Genomic DNA, 17,500 nt, shown 5'->3' with positions numbered 1-17,500 from the left:
ACCGGCGTAGGGAGCCTGCCACCGGCGTAGGGAGCCTGCCACCGGCGTAGGGAGCCTGCCACCGGCGAAGGGAGCCTGCCACCGGTGTAGGGAGCCTGCCAGCGGCCTAGGGAGCCTGCCACCGGCGTAGGGAGCCTGCCACCGGCTGAGGGAGCCTGCCACCGGCTGAGGGAGCCTGCCACCGGAGAAGGGAGCCTGCCACCGGCGAAGGGAGCCTGCCACCGGCGAAGGGAGCCTGCCACCAGCGTAGGGAGCCTGCCAGCGGCCTAGGGAGCCTGCCACCGGCATAGGGAGCCTGCCACCGGCATGCCGAGCCTGCCACCGGCGTAGGGAGCCTGCCACCACGGTGCGTAGGGAGCCTGCCACCGGCGTTTGGAGCCTGCCACCGGCGTAGGGAGCCTGCCACCGGCGTAGGGAGCCTGCCACCGGCGTAGGGAGCCTGCCACCGGCGTAGGGAGCCTGCCCCCGGCGTAGGGAGCCTGCCACCGGCGTTTGGAGCCCGCCACCGGCGTAGGGAGCCTGCCCCCGGCGTAGGGAGCCTGCCAGCGGCCTAGGGAGCTACAGTCGATCCCTGACGACTTGTCCAAGGACGCCTGGCTGGCAGCATCCTGGAGACAATCGTTGGAGTCAGCTGCGCCCTCCCGCATCCAACGATACATCCGGGACCCAGGAGGAGGTGTAAAAGGAGAAGACATGCCACGCCACCTATGGACCTCGCTGAACCGCCTGCCTACTGGCGTCGGGCGCTTCAGGTCCTCTCTAAAGAAGTGGGGCCTATCCGACAGTGCGTCATGCGAGTGTGGCGAACCTGAACAGACTGCCGAGCACATAATCACCAGCTGCCCCCTATACAGCCCACCCTCAGAAGCTGGCCTTTTTGACCTAGGACTGGAGACGAGGGCGTGGCTATATGACACTGAGTTGGCCATCTGATGATATACGAAAGAAGAAGCGGCCTAGGGAGCCTGCCAGCGGCCTAGGGAGCCTGCCACCAGCGTAGGGAGCCTGCCACCGGCGAAGGCAGCCTGCCACCGGCGTAGGGAGTCTGTCACCGGCGTAGGGAGCCTACCACCGGCCTAGGGAGCCTGCCACCGGCCTAGGGAGCCTGCCACCGCGGTGCGTAGGGAGCCTGCCACCGGCGTTTGGAGCCTGCCACCGGCTTAGGGAGCCTGCCACCGGCGTAGGGAGCCTGCCACCGGCCTAGGGAGCCTGCCACCGCGGTGCGTAGGGAGCCTGCCACCGGCGTTTGGAGCCTGCCACCGGCGTAGGGAGCCTACCACCGGCCTAGGGAGCCTGCCACCGGCCTAGGGAGCCTGCCACCGCGGTGCGTAGGGAGCCTGCCACCGGCGTTTGGAGCCTGCCACCGGCTTAGGGAGCCTGCCACCGGCGTAGGGAGCCTGCCAGCGGCCTAGGGAGCCTGCCACCGGCGTAGGGAGCCTGCCACCGGCGAAGGGAGCCTGCCACCGGCGTAGGGAGCCTGCCACCGGCGAAGGGAGCCTGCCACCGGCGAAGGGAGCCTGCCACCGGCGTAGGGAGCCTGCCACCGGCGAAGGGAGCCTGCCACCGGCGTGCGGAGCCAGCCACCTGAAAACGGATCTGGTGCAGTCAGGCGGCGGGTTGAAGTGTTGTTTTTTTTTATTTGACGGCGTGAAGTGTCCTAATCCTGAGTGGTACAAGCAATGCCTCCGCCTCTCTCTACATGCCCTTATTTGGAGTTCCACCAAAGGATTCCCTGGCTCGTGCTGCGTTCCATGGGAACTCGGAAATCCCGACGTCCCCACTCGTCAGTAACGTTGAAGCATGTGGGTGGAGGTGGGTGGTGTATGCTTCTGGGTCTGATGGTTGTCCTGTGGTGTGAACAGCCTGTCGCAGGATGTTTCCTCCGGGCGACGCAGTCTGTTTAAAAGGCTGAAATCTTACTGATACGACCTTGAACAAGTTTCAGAGCTTCGAGCTCCACTTTCTCAATGTTATAGTTGTTTCCATCACATTTAATGTGTCTCCCTCCAATGACGACTGACCTGTCTCTCTCTCTGTCTCACCCTCTCTCTCTCTCTCCAGATGATGAGGATTGACTCCATCAGTAAACCGGTCCCGGTGCAGATTCCCAGCCTGCCCTCCCAGTCGCTCCACCCTCCCCCCTCCCGCAGCAGTTACCCCGGCAGCCCCTCCCCCTGTGAGGAGCCCCCCGCTTCCCCCCCCGCCCCCGCCCCGCCCCCGGGCCCCGACAGCCCCTTCGCTCCGTGCGTCAGGTCCAGCACCCTGGGGCGGCCGCAGGATCCGGCGCGGACCCCCGTCCTGTCCCGGGCCCGGTCGGCCGGCCCCCTCCCCCCCGCGCCTCCCCCGCAGGGCGCCAAGCCCGCCTACAACACCCTCCCCTCCGCCCGCGGCCCCCCGGCCCACCGGCCCTGCGACCCGCCCTCCCCGGACCCCCCCGCCGAGCCGCCCCTCCCGGCCTGCCCCCCCCTCTCCAACCGGGGGCTGCAGCAGTTCCTGTCCCACAAGTTCCCCCACATGACGTACGACTTCAGCGCCGCTGACGCCCCCCCGCCGCCTCCCCCGCCCCTGGAGGACCTCTCCCCCCCCCCCTCCTCCCCCGCCGGGCGACCTGACTCCCCCGCCTCCCCCCCTGGAGGAGCCGTCCCCTCCGTCCTCCCTGCAGGTCCTGCCCGCTCTCTTCCCCCCCCAGACGGCCCCCAAGCCCCTGGCGGGCCCCTGCTCCCTCCCCCTCTCCCCCCTCTCCCCCCTTTCCCCGCCCCCAAACTGCCACGGGCCAATGAGGAAGCAGCAGAGCTTCTCGGCGGGCCACTCCCCCAGCCAGCCGCCCCCCACCCTCCCCAAGCAGCACAGCCTGTCCTCCAAGCACCTCCCCCTCTCCCCCTCCCCCTCCCTCTCCACGGCCTCTTCTTCGTTGGTGGCCGCCGCCACCTCCTCCCTGGTCAAGCAGATCGTCAACCAGTTCCCCGGAGGCTCCTCCCCCCCGTCCCCCCCCTCCGCTCCCCTGTCCCCCCCGGCCGTCAAGGCCAAGCCCAGGTGGCAGCCGGGGGCGGGCGTGGCCCCGCAGTCCCCAGAGTTCCCCCCTCCCCCCCCGGAGGGCTCCCTGGACGACTTCCCCCCGCCCCCCTCCCCCTCCTCCTCCGCCGCCTCCTCCAAGCGTGGCCCCCCCCCGGCCCCCCAGCGCGCCTCCTCCATGCGGGGGTGCTCCCAGGAGGAGCGGCCCACCAAGGTGGAGAGCCTGGTCTCCAAGTTCGCTCCGTCGGGCTCCTCCCCGTCCAAGGACTCGCCCCCCCCCGGCGCGCCCCCCAAGCCGGGGAAGCTGAACCTGTCGAGCCTCCCGCTGGCGCTGCAGGGCGGCCTGCACCGCCCGGCCTCCGACTTCCCCTCCCCCCTGCCGCCGCCCCCCCCCCGCCCAGCCCGCCCACCACCCCTCCTCCCTGGACTACTTCCCGCCCCCACCCAGCGACTCGGAGCTCTTCCCTCCCCCGCCTCACCCCTCCGAGTTCCACCAGACCCCCCGCGTGGCCGTGGTGAACCCGCAGCCCCAGCAGCATCCGCCGCCGCCGGGGCCCGCCTCCGCTCCGGCGTCGTCATGGAAACAGAGCTCGTTGAAGAAGGGGGCGGCGCCGGGGGCGGCGGCGGCGAGCCGACGCGGCAGCAGCCCGATGCCTCACGACTCCCCCGCACCTCCCTCGTCCACCCCCCTGCCCCCCACCTCCCCCAAGTCCCCGGGCTCGAGCGCCCTGACGCTGCAGCCGCATTTCCTGGAGGACCTGAACCGCACGCTGAAGAGGAAGTCTTTCTCGCGGCACGGCTCGCTCCCCTCCTCCCACTTCACCCCCGCCGTCGCCGTGGCGACCATGGACGACATGGCCCTGCTGCCCCCCCCGCCCCCCGAGCTGCTGCCTCAGGGTGGGCGGGGCCACTCCCAGACTCTCTCCCGCCACCACGCCCACTCCCAGTCCGCCAAACACGCCAACATCTCAGGCTATGCAACGCTGCGGCGGGGTCCGCCGCCGGCGCCGCCCAAACGGGACCAAAGCACCAAACTGACCGGGGACTGGTAGGGGAGCGAGGACCGACGGGACTCGAACCGAACCCATCGCGCCCCGTCGCTCCGAAAGGACGACTCCTTCCGTTTGGTCAGCCTGTCTGTCTCTCCTCATGACAAACCGAACCTTGACTTTGGAAGATATGAGCAAAGCCACTTCCCCTGAATCTCAGAGGATCATCCTGTCTGTTCCCCCGTTATTATTATAATTACTTCTACGTGTTTAATCCAATGAAACGAGTCAAATATATAAATATACCCAGAAGAAAAACACCTAGCGAGCTTTTTCCACCATATTTCCGCAGCTTTGCAAACAAACATATAGACGATGAAATCAGCAGCAAAAAAACAACAAAAACAAAAAAAACAACAAAACAAGAGACGCTTTCCTGCGACGCGAGCGGTACTGCATGGAGCCAGGGGGACGGATGTAACGTTACCGTGACGACGGTGGAAGGAGCGAGGGATGGCCGGTGTCGAGAGAGAGAGAGAGAGAGAGAGAGAGGAGGGGTATGAGTGGGATGTACTGGACTGGAGGGGGGAGAAGCAATGCCATTTAAAATTATTACCTGTTTTTTTTAAGATTATTTAATACCTGAAAGATATTATTATTATTATTATTATTATTATTATTATTATTATTATTATTATTTTAAGTTTATAAGTGTAGGTAGAGGAAGTAGACTGGACTAGGATCTGTTTTCTGAAAGCCTGTCCCACTGTTGATCTGGATCAATAGACTGATAAACTGACAGTACATCAGTTGACTGGTTGGTTAGTTGGTTAGTTAGTTAGTTGGTTTGTTAGTTGGTTGGTTAGTTGGTTGGTTAGTTGGTTGGTTAGTAGTCTAAGTGTCTGTTGACCAAATGTCACAGTATACAGGCAGACAGCTGTCAGTTCCTAAACCAGCTTCCAATCATCCCAAAGCTCTGGCTCAGGAACCAAACCTTTTGAATCTGAATCTGTATCTGGATCCAGACAGAGCGGTGGAGGTGGAGGGTGGAGGCTGGAGGTTTTCTTTGACCCGCGTGCCGACGGCGTCCGTCTGAGTTGTGTTCTGCATGTGGTGTCTCCATCAGCGCCGTGTTTCTACAGCCAAACATTAAACACCGTCAAACACACGCCTGCGTCGCTCTGTTTGCTGTGGCGTCGGGTCGCTGGAGCGAGGAGGAGGCCTCCTCCGCCCGCTCAGCACCGCCCCGGGGAGGCCTGGGGGTGGGGAGAGGGTTGGGTTGCCGTGGCGGCCACGCTGCGGCGCTCGCGGTCTGCTGTGACGGCTCAAAGTGACTTGGTGGAGGTTGAAGAGCCAAAATATAAATATACAAGTTTTTTGTATGAATTAAAATATTTGAATGTGGCTTAATGACACCTTGTTACTGCATAAAAACATTTCAGAATTAGACCAGAAATTGGAGCTGATATGACTTAGATGTGACCCACAGTTCAATAATTTGAATTGACCAATGAATTAAGACACAGGAAGGTCCCGTGTCACTTTATTAACTCATAATGAATCAACTTTTATATTGATTTTCTTCATCTTCATCCGCTGATGCTGCCCCACAACTGGTAACAATTAAAAAGTCGTTCACGTTAAAATGATGGAATGTTTAAACGTTCAAATGTTTTTGAGTCGTCCGGCCCTTTATTCTGTCCCAGATCAGCTCTACTTCAGCTCCAAACATCCACCGCTCACTCCTTTTAAAGCTTTTGTTTAAATATATTTTTCATCTGATGAGTTTTGTTTCGATGAAATGTATCCAACTGTACAAATAAATCCAGAATGAGATGATGATCAGGAAATTGAAGTAAAACAAAGATACAAGAATGTGTAAACACGCCTGTTAAAAACTTGTTTAAAAATGGCCGCCTGTTTGCGGTCTCCATGGCGACCATCCTTTCGCTCCGAACGGGCCGCTGAGGGGGCGGAGTCGCGCTTCATCGTATGAAAGGTGTGTGTTGATGTGCGTGTGGGCGGGGCCTCGGGTCGCACAGGCGCTCGCATTCCAACGCCGCTTTGTGGAGGTCTCACGCTGTGATTGGCTGTCACAATAATGGAGGCGGGGCCAGCGACAACCCGCCCCATGAGCGTCAGCCATGAGCTTCTGTTTTCGGATAAAAATCAATTTTGTCAGGTGTGATGTGGTGTCTTCTCACGCCACGGGCACCGCATTTAGCACCAAAGCAGGAGCCTCGAGTGCCGCACCTTGGGCACCGTGTCGGGGGGGGACTGAGAGAGCGTCCCCGTTATGATTCCGTTTTACGGAGTAAAATAAAATTAATCTAAATATTGCTTTATTTGGTGGAACGGGGCACGGAGACGTGCAGCCGAGTTGCCTTTCCGCTATTATCTATTTCCTTAATATTTATATATGTTTAATTTTCATATTAATTTTGATAATATTTAAAGGTTTCGCAATAGAAAATGAGGAAATGATGAAAGTACTATAATTTGTTATTTTGTGTAGAACAGGTATAAAAGTATCTTTGACACATAAATAATAATAGTAAAATAAAAGCTGACAGAGCAGTGGGTGTGAACCTGACGTGACAGGGGGTGCGCTCCTTCTCAGACAGGGCACCTCCCGGGAGGGAGGGGCTTAGGATGTGTCTTACATGAGGGAGGAGCAGGAGACGCAACTTAAACAACACAACAAAAAAATTAAAGTTGAGGAATAAAAGGAAGAGTCATCACCCAGCGAGACCCGGGCTCCACATACACAAGAACGTTGAAAAGAACGTTCAACAGAACCGCATCGTTTTCCAACAACACCTTGAGAGAATTATACTATTATTATTATTATTATTATTATTATTATTATTATTATTATTATTATTGTTATTATTCTTATTATTATTATTTTTATTGTTGTTGTTATTATTATTATTATTATTATTATTATTATTATTATTATTATTATTGTTGTTGTTGTTGTTGTTGTTATTATTATTGTTATTATTCTTATTATTATTATTTTTATTGTTGTTGTTATTATTATTATTATTATTGTTATTATTATTATTATTATTATTATTATTATTATTATTATTATTATTATTATTATTTAAATTGTGGTGAAAACAGAGACAACTTGTTGTTGTACTGTATATGTCGGGACTCACACTTCCAAACCCGCTCGTCCTGACGTCACCATATCCAGCGCTGCAGGAACGAGTCTTAAAACCCAAATGAGTTTGCTCTTCCTGCTCTTCCTGTTCCTCCTGCTCTTCCTGCTCTTCCTGCTCTTCCTGTTCTTCCTGCTCTTCCTGTTCTTCCTGCTCTTCCTGTTCTTCCTGCTCTTCCTGTTCCTCCTGCTCTTCCTGTTCTTCCTGCTCTTCCTGCTCTTCCTGTTCCTCCTGCTCTTCCTGTTCTTCCTGCTCTTCCTGTTCCTCCTGCTCTTCCTTTTCTTCCTGCTCTTCCTGCTCTTCCTGTTCCTCCTGCTCTTCCTGTTCTTCCTGCTCTTCCTGTTCCTCCTGCTCTTCCTGCTCTTCCTGCTCTTCCTGTTCCTCCTGCTCTTCCTGTTCCTCCTGCTCTTCCTGTTCCTCCTGCTCTTCCTGTTCTTCCTGCTCTTCCTGCTCTTCCTGTTCCTCCTGCTCTTCCTGTTCTTCCTGCTCTTCCTGTTCTTCCTGCTCTTCCTGTTCCTCCTGCTCTTCCTGCTCTTCCTGCTCTTCCTGCTCTTCCTGTTCCTCCTGCTCTTCCTGTTCCTCCTGCTCTTCCTGTTCTTCCTGCTCTTCCTGTTCCTCCTGCTCTTCCTGCTCTTCCTGTTCCTCCTGCTCTTCCTGCTCTTCCTGCTCTTCCTGCTCTTCCTGTTCCTCCTGCTCTTCCTGCTCTTCCTGCTCTTCCTGTTCCTCCTGCTCTTCCTGTTCTTCCTGCTCTTCCTGTTCCTCCTGCTCTTCCTGCTCTTCCTGTTCCTCCTGCTCTTCCTGCTCTTCCTGTTCCTCCTGCTCTTCCTGCTCTTCCTGCTCCTCCTGCTCTTCCTGTTCCTCCTGCTCTTCCTGTTCTTCCTGCTCTTCCTGCTCTTCCTGTTCCTCCTGCTCTTCCTGCTCTTCCTGTTCCTCCTGCTCTTCCTGTTCTTCCTGCTCTTCCTGCTCTTCCTGTTCCTCCTGCTCTTCCTGTTCTTCCTGCTCTTCCTGCTCTTCCTGTTCCTCCTGCTCTTCCTGTTCTTCCTGCTCTTCCTGCTCTTCCTGTTCCTCCTGCTCTTCCTGTTCTTCCTGCTCTTCCTGCTCTTCCTGTTCCTCCTGCTCTTCCTGTTCCTCCTGTTCTTCCTGCTCTTCCTGCTCTTCCTGCTCTTCCTGTTCCCTCGTTTCGAAGTCAACAGGTTTTTCTACGGGTTTGTGGTTCGATGCCTGAAATAAGGTCCATGGTTACACAGGCTTTTAACACAAGGTTTTCCCGTGTGGTTCTAGGACCTGAAAGGCATCAGGTCATACCTGTGGATTACCTGTGGATGTTGAAGCTTTGACGTGTTTTCAAAAGGACGTGTCTGAATAAGACGACAGAGGCTGTGGAGACATTGAACGTCATCGACACATGGAAAGTCATCAACGCAGTGGTTGTGTTTACACTTGTGCTCTTACAAACTATTCTAACTCAAACTTTCCAACTTGTAGATTTATATATTTATACACATATACATATATCCTGCATTCTGATTGGTTGACATCGGTGCTCAGAGGTCAGAGGTCATTTATTTGTGAATAATGACTGTTAAGGTGTTAATTATGACGTTGTATCACTCCACATACGTGCTATTGCTAACGGTGGCTACATAGAAACTACAATAGACGACAAGAAGAGATGAAATAGACGACTAAGAGATGAAATAGACGACTAAGAGATGAAATAGACGACTGAAGAGATGAAATAGACGACTGAAGAGATGAAATAGACGACTAAGAGATGAAATAGACGACTGAAGAGATGAAATAGATACTGAAGAGATAAAATAGACGACTGAAGAGATGAAATAGACGACTGAAAAGATGGACGTTGTAATAAAAACCGAGTTCCTGATTAATGTCATGTTCAGTTTAACATTAATAACAGTAAATAGTTTCGTCATTTGCTGGAGAATAGTTCACTATGTTGCAGTGACAATTTTTCCTTGTGGAAGCTCTTAAACCAGACATACAAGTTATAAAACCAGACATACTAGTTATAAACATACCATACTAGTTATAAACTAGACATACTAGTTATAAACTAGACATACAAGTTACAAAACTAGATATACTAGTTATAAACTAGACATACTAGTTATAAAACTAGACATACCAGTTATAAACATACCATACTAGTTATAAACTAGACATACTAGTTATAAACTAGACATACTAGTTATAAACTAGACATACTAGTTATAAAACTAGACATACCAGTTATAAACATACCATACTAGTTATAAACTAGACATAGTAGTTATAAACTAGACATAGTAGTTATGAAACCAGACATACTAGTTATAAAAATACCATACTAGTTATAAACTAGACATACTAGTTGTAAAACGGGACATACTAGTTATAAACTAGTCATACTAAGTTATGAAACTAGACATACTAGTTATAAACCAGACACACTAGTTATGAACTAGACATACAAGTTATGAAACCAGACATGCTAGTTATAAAACTAGTCATACTAGTTATACACTAGAAATACTATCAAACTATACATACTAGTTATAAAACTAGACAAACAAATTATAAAACTAGTCATACTCATTATAAAAGAATTAATTGTAGTTATAAAACTAGTCATACTAGTTATAAACTGGACATACTAGTAGTGTGGCAGTACCACCCGCTGGACACCAGCCGAGCGGCCTTTTCAGGTCCCTCCGGCACAGAAACAGGGATGACAGCGTTGGCGACACACAGGTTCATTGCAGGGAGTGGGCTAGCTGGAACAAGCCTGAAGCAGACACGTCATGGTGAGTGTGGCTGCTCACACCACAAGTAGGTTTTAATAGAAGTTAGTGACTTTTTCCCACACATGCAGGACGATGAAATGATGTTCGGACGGAGCGGAGAACCCCCACACTATACATATGCAAGTGTCGGTGCAAAAATGGTATAAGAACACATATTGAATAGATCAAGATAGAAAAACATAAGATATATAATATTCATCAACAGAAATATAAGAGCCGTAACTTAGTGACGGTTTCAACTTGTTTAATTTAAACCAAACAGGGAAAAAATTAGGAGCACACTTTCAAATCATCAGTCATTATTGTATTTGATTATTGATTATTGATTATAGACTATTGTATTTGATTATTGTTACAGAACATTGAGGTATTGAGGTTCAAGTATTAAGGTATAAGTACCTCTACCAGTACTCTGTATTCAAGTATGATAATGTCATCCAATAATGTATAATCAGCATCAACAGTCACAGCAGTATGCATACACACTGTCTGTCTGTCTGTCTGTCTGTCTGTCCGTCCTCCCATCTGTCTGTCTGTCTGTCTGTCTCAGACGGTAGGGACAGACCGGGCTGGTCGCTGGATGCTGGACCTGCTCGCTTGGTCCTGAGCCAAACAGGAAGCAGCATGAGAACAGAAGATGCAGAAGAAAACAAATGAATAAATGTTTTGTTCGAAACATGTACATTTGTACAGCTAAAAACATGTTGTCAGATCAAACCTGTAGTATTAGTATTAGTAGTGGTACACGGTGGGTGAGTTGGGCTTTTACCTGCTGCAGGACGCTGATCCACTGCGACCCAGAGAAGATGAAGAGACTCTGAGTGTCTGTGGTTAGAACCATCACATTCTCTGAACGCAGGGATCTCATCTGCCTGCGCTCGGCCACCACCAGGATCTGCAGAGACAGAGAGCCCTTTCATCTGGACTGAGCTGTCTTGCTGCCATGTGATCACAGACAGACAGACAGACAGACAGACAGACGGACAGACAGGACACTCACAATCGGGACCAGCTGGTTTTGTGCACGTGGCCTCTTGTACAGATCAGGGATTTGAACCTGTGAACAGTTACAGATGCCTGGAGCACCACTGCTGCCTTGGTCCCCCGAGAGACCTGGTAAGACGCACACTGCAACACACACACACACACACACACACACGCAAGCACACACACACGCACACACACACACACACACACAGACAGGTGAGTCCACTCTCCAGGTAACCTCCATCAACTGGTTGGGGTGATCCACCCGCCTTGACCAGGGAGTCCCGCCTCCCCCGGAAGCCCCAACAAGCCCACAGGTCCTGGAAAACCTGGAACCCCTGGAACCCCAACAGCTCCTGTCACTCCCTCGTCGCGAAGTAAGAGAATTAAATGTCACTGAAAGTTATTGATCATGGACAGACAGACAGACAGGCACACAGGCAGACAGACACACAGGCAGACAGGTACCATAGCTCCTCTGTAGCCTGTCTCTCCTCGAGGTCCATCCTCTCCTTTGAGACCCAGCTCCCCTCTTGGACCCTGTTGTCCCTGTAACAGCACAATAGATACACACATACACAGATACAGTACACACACATACACACACACATACACAGATACAGTACACACACATACACAGATACAGTACACACACATACACATACACATACACATACACATATACATATACAGTATACACACATACACATATACAGTACACACACATACACATATTCAAGGTCAAACATACATACAATGCCACCCATTCATACATACATAGATACATACATGTGTGTGTATGTATTTATGTATGTACCTGCATGTATGTGTGTGTGTATGTATTTATGTATGTACCTGCATGTATGTGTGTGTGTATGTATTTATGTATGTACCTGCATGTATGTGTGTGTGTATGTATTTATGTATGTACCTGCATGTATGTGTGTGTGTATGTATTTATGTATGTACCTGCATGTATGTGTGTGTGTATGTATTTATGTATGTACCTGCATGTATGTGTGTGTGTATGTATTTATGTATGTACCTGCATGTATGTGTGTGTGTATGTATTTATGTATGTACCTGCATGTATGTGTGTGTGTATGTATTTATGTATGTACCTGCATGTATGTGTGTTTGTATGTATGTTCACATTAAATAACATTAAATCACTGTAGGTCACAAACCTTCTCTCCAGGGATTCCAGGGATGCCACGGTAACCCTGCGGGTGGAAGCGTACGATTGGTCGACGAGAACGTCACATGACCTTCATTATATACTGAAGAGACGGAGCGGCTCACCTCCTCCCCTCTCCACCCCCTCCGCCCGTTCACTCCCTTCTCCCCCTGAAACACAGACAGGGTTAGATCTGTCTGTCTGTCTGTCTGTCTGTCTGTCTGTCTGTCTGTCTGTCTTACCCTTGATCCCTTACGTCCTTGGTTACCCTGTAAGACACAAACACAGTCGTACATTTTTGCAACAATAATAAACAAAAAGGATTGATGTATTGATGAGGATGTATTGATGAGGATGTATTGATGAGGATGTATTGATGAGGATGTATTGATGAGGATGTATTGATGAGGATGTATTGATGAGGATGTATTGATGAGGATGTATTGATGAGGATGTATTTCTATGCATGATGTCTGGTTGGCCGTAGCTGTGCTGGTTTTATAAACAACATGGCGGCCTTCTGCAGTGAAGCTGGGGGCATCGATCCTCTACCTCCTTCATCCCTGGAGTTCCAACGTCTCCGTACAGTCCCCTCCAGCCTCGCTCTCCCTGCTCCCCCTGGTGCACCACACATGACATCACACACGATCTAACATCTTATCACCTGTATTGATAGACACAAAGATGGATGAGGGATGAGGGATGAGGTGTCACCGTCTGTCCCGTGGGTTCCATGGGTCCCAGTCCACCTGGTTCTCCATCTGCACCCGGAGGCCCCGTCTGGCCCTAAAACACAGAGCAGATGATAGTGAACCCCAAGAGACTGGGAGCCGCCCAGTGTGACCAGGGGCTGCTATTGTGTGTGTGTGTGTGTGTGTGTGTGTACCTTGGAGCCAGTGATTATATACCTGTCTCACTGCTTATATACCCGTCTCACTGCTTATATACCTGTCTCACTGTGTATATACCCGTCTCACTGCTTATATACCTGTCTCACTGTGTATATACCCGTATCACTGCTTATATACCCGTCTCACTGCTTATATACCCGTCTCACTGGTAACTCACTACTCGCTGAAAATTCTTCTCCAAACAGGAAGTGAAGGGTGATAAACAGACGCTGTGATTGGTGGAGAGGAACCACAGGAGTCTTTTATCCAGAGTGATGACATCACAGCCATCTTCAGCAAAACCACCAATGAGGAGTAAGATGATGTTTGTGTGCAGACCCTGTGGTGCTCGTACCTGCTCCCCTCTACGTCCTGTGATGGAGCTGGTGACATCCACCTGCAGGACGAAGAGCACAACCTCACTTACTGTGTGTGTGTGTGTATGTGTGTGTGTATGTGTGTGTGTGTGTGTGTGTGTGTGTGTGTGTGTGTGTGTGTGTGTGTTACCAGCAGATCTGTCTTTCTTTTGATTGGAGGGAAGGGAGGAGGAGGAGGAGGAGGAGGAGGAGGAGGGATGAAGAGTCCACATGGCCGTGCTGTGATGGGCAGACGGACACGCTTCAGTACTTTTCACATGTCAACACTGATTTGACTCGACTGTTATTACATTTAAAGAAATGTATTTATTAACTTAAAGTTTCTCATTCTGAAAGGAGAATAGTAAGCCATCCACCTCATAGAGGTGGAACAGACAGACGGACAAACAGAAAGACAGAAAGACAGACAGATACTTGTTGTGATGGAGGGAGAGGCAGGTTGCAGGCTGCAGAGCAGGACGAGCCACAGAACTGATGTTCTTGTTGGCGCAGAACTCAGCATGTCCGACCAGGACCAGGACCAGGACCGGGACCGGAACCAGGACCTAGAACCACATCCAGAAGCACTTCAGACTGGAACCATCCGGCTCTTGGACGGGAGCCACACATCAGCCGTGTTGACTGGGGATCAGGAGGCAGCTGGGTCCTTACACCACAAGCAGCAGCTTCTTCATGTTTCCTTCCAAACAGCTGTTTGAAACGTCTTCAAGACTCTGTTTAGACAAAGTCGATTCCAGCTCTGAGGAAAATCTTATTTCAAAAAAAAAAAACAATAACATCTAATCAACCTGTCGGCGTGTGGTTGGTCAGCCCTGTTGCCGTCATATCAACGTTTGATAAGCTTTTAAATCAATCATCAGAACAAATGGGATCGACTATGAACGAACCACTAAGTGTGTTTGCAAGGTGAGGACACGGAGGAGTTCTCTTGTCAGGTGAGCAGCCACCCTGATCCTGGATCCTCAAATGACCTAGACCCAGGACAGGTGTGGCTGCTCATCCACACCTTCCCCACACCACATGAACATATTAAGAATAAAACCCATTCATGAGTAATGAAGCGGCACTTATGGCTTTATATAAGTTTTAGTATTAATATGATATATTGACTTTTTTGGCCTCAATAGAAGGTAAAAGTACAAAGTCCTCCAGAGGGACAGGCCATTTCTACATTTTTTGATGCTTTGCACATAAAAGTGTTAAAACTCGTAAAAACAAAATAAAAAAAATATGAATGTGTTTTTATGTTTCAAGATATATAATGGAACCTAAATTATAAAATGTTTTATTTGTTTTTATTCTTTATTCAGATTTACGGAGCGGTTTTGTTCGAGGGAGACAAAATGGCAGGTTTTGGTACAACCAGCTGCATCAGACTCACTTCTGTGGCCAAAACGAAACAAAACTAAATGGCCTCTGCGGATAATAGGGCTCCGGCCCCCTACGCACCCCAACACAGCTGAGGGCGGTGGTTCGGGCGGTTCAGGCGGTTCGGGTGGTTCGGGCGGAAGCTGAAGGAGCGGAAGGAGCTGAAGGAGCGGAAGGAGCGGAAGGAGCGGAAGGAGCGGAAGGAGCTGAAGGAGCTGAAGGAGCTGAAGGAGCTGAAGGAGCGGAAGGAGCTGAAGGAGCGTCAACATTTTCCCGTTTAGCGAGCAGAGCAGTGAAGAAGCTTATGCAGATGGAGCCTGGTTGAGTCACAGCTGAGCAGCTTGTCGTCCTGACGTCTGGGTGGGGTCTTGACGTCTGGGTGGGGTCCTGATGTCTGGGTGGGGTCCTGACGTCTGGGTGGGGTCTTGACGTCTGGGTGGGGTCCTGACGTCTGGGTGGGGTCTTGATGTCTGGGTGGGGTCTTGACGTCTGGGTGGGGTCCTGACGTCTGGGTGGGGTCTTGACGTCTGGGTGGGGTCCTGATGTCTGGGTGGGGTCCTGATGTCTGGGTGGGGTCCTGATGTCTGGGTGGGGTCCTGATGTCTGGGTGGGGTCCTGATGTCTGGCTGGGGTCCTGATGTCTGGGTGGGGTCCTGATGTCTGGGTGGGGTCCTGATGTCTGGCTGGGGTCCTGATGTCTGGGTGGGGTCCTGACGTCTGGGTGGGGTCTTGACTCTATTCAGGGAGGTAACAGTGGAACTGCCTTGTCTTATGCTCAAACGTCCTTTCAGCAGCAGCGGAACAGGCGGTAAACAGCCTCCCTCTCTGCAGCGCTCTGCCTGCTCAGGGACTTATTGCTCTGCAGTTATTATCCGGTGGAAGTTGAAAGGCAAATAAAAGAGATTCATCCTCCTGCTCGGACCCACTCGGCTGCGTCTGCAGCTACTATTGATTTTCAGTGGGAGGTTGAGACGTACGGGTCTGTTTTAAACAACAGAGGTTTGTTTGAACAGCAGGAGCAGCTCAGGCTTGAGTGGAGGATGATGAACAGCCAGTCACTATCACACAACTACAAAACAGCCCCCAACACTAGTATATACTGTGTATATATATATATTTAAATTGATATATACTAGGATGTGTAGTTTAAGAGCCACACATAATACATCTCTAGGCTAGTTGATCCCATCTGCAGCCATGCATTGAGCTAACACAGTTAGCACGCAGCCCGTCAATATCTGGGGATGGATTTGGTGCTGATCTTGTCGTCTGAGTCTGGGTAAGAAAGACACACAGCTCCTCTCCCTTTCTCCCTTTCTCCCTTTCTCCCTTTCTCCCTTTCTCCCTTTCTCCCTTTCTCCCTTTCTCCCTTTCTCCCTTTCTAACTTACCTCCCTTTCAGCTCCTGCGACTTGCAGGGGTGGACACTCCCTGGGTCCTGGTGTCTGTCTGCTGGTTCCTGGTGTCTCTCTCTCTGGGTCCTGGTGTCTGTCTGCTGGTTCCTGGTGTCTCTCTCTCTGGGTCCTGGTGTCTGTCTGCTGGTCCCTGGTGTCTCTCTCTCTGGGTCCTGGTGTCTGTCTGCTGGTTCCTGGTGTCTCTCTCTCTGGGTCCTGGTGTCTGTCTGCTGGTTCCTGGTGTCTCTCTCTCTGGGTCCTGGTGTCTGTCTGCTGGTTCCTGGTGTCTCTCTCTCTGGGTCCTGGTGTCTGTCTGCTGGTTCCTGGTGTCTCTCTCTCTCTGGGTCCTGGTGTCTGTCTGCTGGTTCCTGGTGTCTCTCTCTCTCTGGGTCCTGGTGTCTGTCTGCTGGTTCCTGGTGTCTCTCTCTCTGGGTCCTGGTCTTGCTGCAGGATGCTCCTGGACCTGCAGCTCTGCAGCCGGAGCCTCAATGAGGAAGAAAAACTGCAGAGTTGGACGTTTCTCTGCAGAGCTGCCTGAGTTCCAATGCAGCCACGGAGACGGATGTGCCACAGTGCTGCTGTACACAGTACTACCATGTACCACAGTGCTGTACTACAAAGTACACAATACTTACATGTACTACAGTGCTGTATGAAAAAGTACACAGTAGTACAAAGTAAACAGTACTTCCATGTACTACAGTGCTGTATTACAAAGTACACAGTACTACAAATTAAACAGTACTTCCATGTACTACAGTGCTGTACTACAAAGTACACAGTACTATCATGTACCACAGTGCTGTACTACAAAGTACACAGTACCACCATGTACCGCAGTGCTGTACTACAAAGTACACAGTACTACCAAGTACACAGTATTACCATGTACTACAGTACTGTACTACAAAGTACACAGTACTATGGAGTACACTGTACTACACAGTACATATACTACACTCCAGAAGCCTTGTGAGTACTGGACTCCCAGGCTCTGTTTGTCTTTTTGTTTAACTGTTTTATGTGGTATAAACCATGTAGTATAACATATAGTTACAGTATTATTATAGTACTATTATAGTACTATGGTAATGCTCATAATACTGTAACGTAGATGTACAGTTAGTATTGTCCATGTGAAATACAAGACACTCCCATGTGCAGCCACTTGTTTATTTTGACAGAACTGAAACATTAAAAAACAGAAGAGACAGTCGACAGGTGTCTCTGGAAACATCATGTGTGTGTGCCTGCCTGTCTGTCTGTCTGTCTGCCTGCCTGCCTGCCTGTCTGTCTGTCTGCCTGCCTGTCTGTCTGTCTGCCTGCC

General features: G+C 50.9%; 1 protein-coding gene across 1 annotated transcript in view; it reads left to right on the top strand.

The window, feature by feature from the left end:
- Positions 1–5,405, top strand: part of LOC307244140 (ras-associated and pleckstrin homology domains-containing protein 1-like) — a 54,139-nt gene extending 48,734 nt beyond the window's left edge. The window contains 3 exon segments of the mRNA XM_080019195.1: positions 2,062–2,591; positions 2,593–3,397; positions 3,399–5,405. Coding sequence (XP_079875321.1) covers positions 2,062–2,591; positions 2,593–3,397; positions 3,399–4,064 — 2,001 coding nt within the window. The 3' untranslated portion in view covers positions 4,065–5,405.
- Positions 5,406–17,500: the final 12,095 nt, after the last annotated feature.

Source organism: Zeus faber (genome assembly GCF_960531495.2).
Source record: "Zeus faber genome assembly, chromosome: 18".
Classification (NCBI taxonomy): Eukaryota; Metazoa; Chordata; class Actinopteri; order Zeiformes; family Zeidae; genus Zeus; species Zeus faber.
The sequence above is the reverse complement of the archived record's forward strand: the minus strand, read 5'-3'. Positions and strand labels throughout refer to the sequence as shown.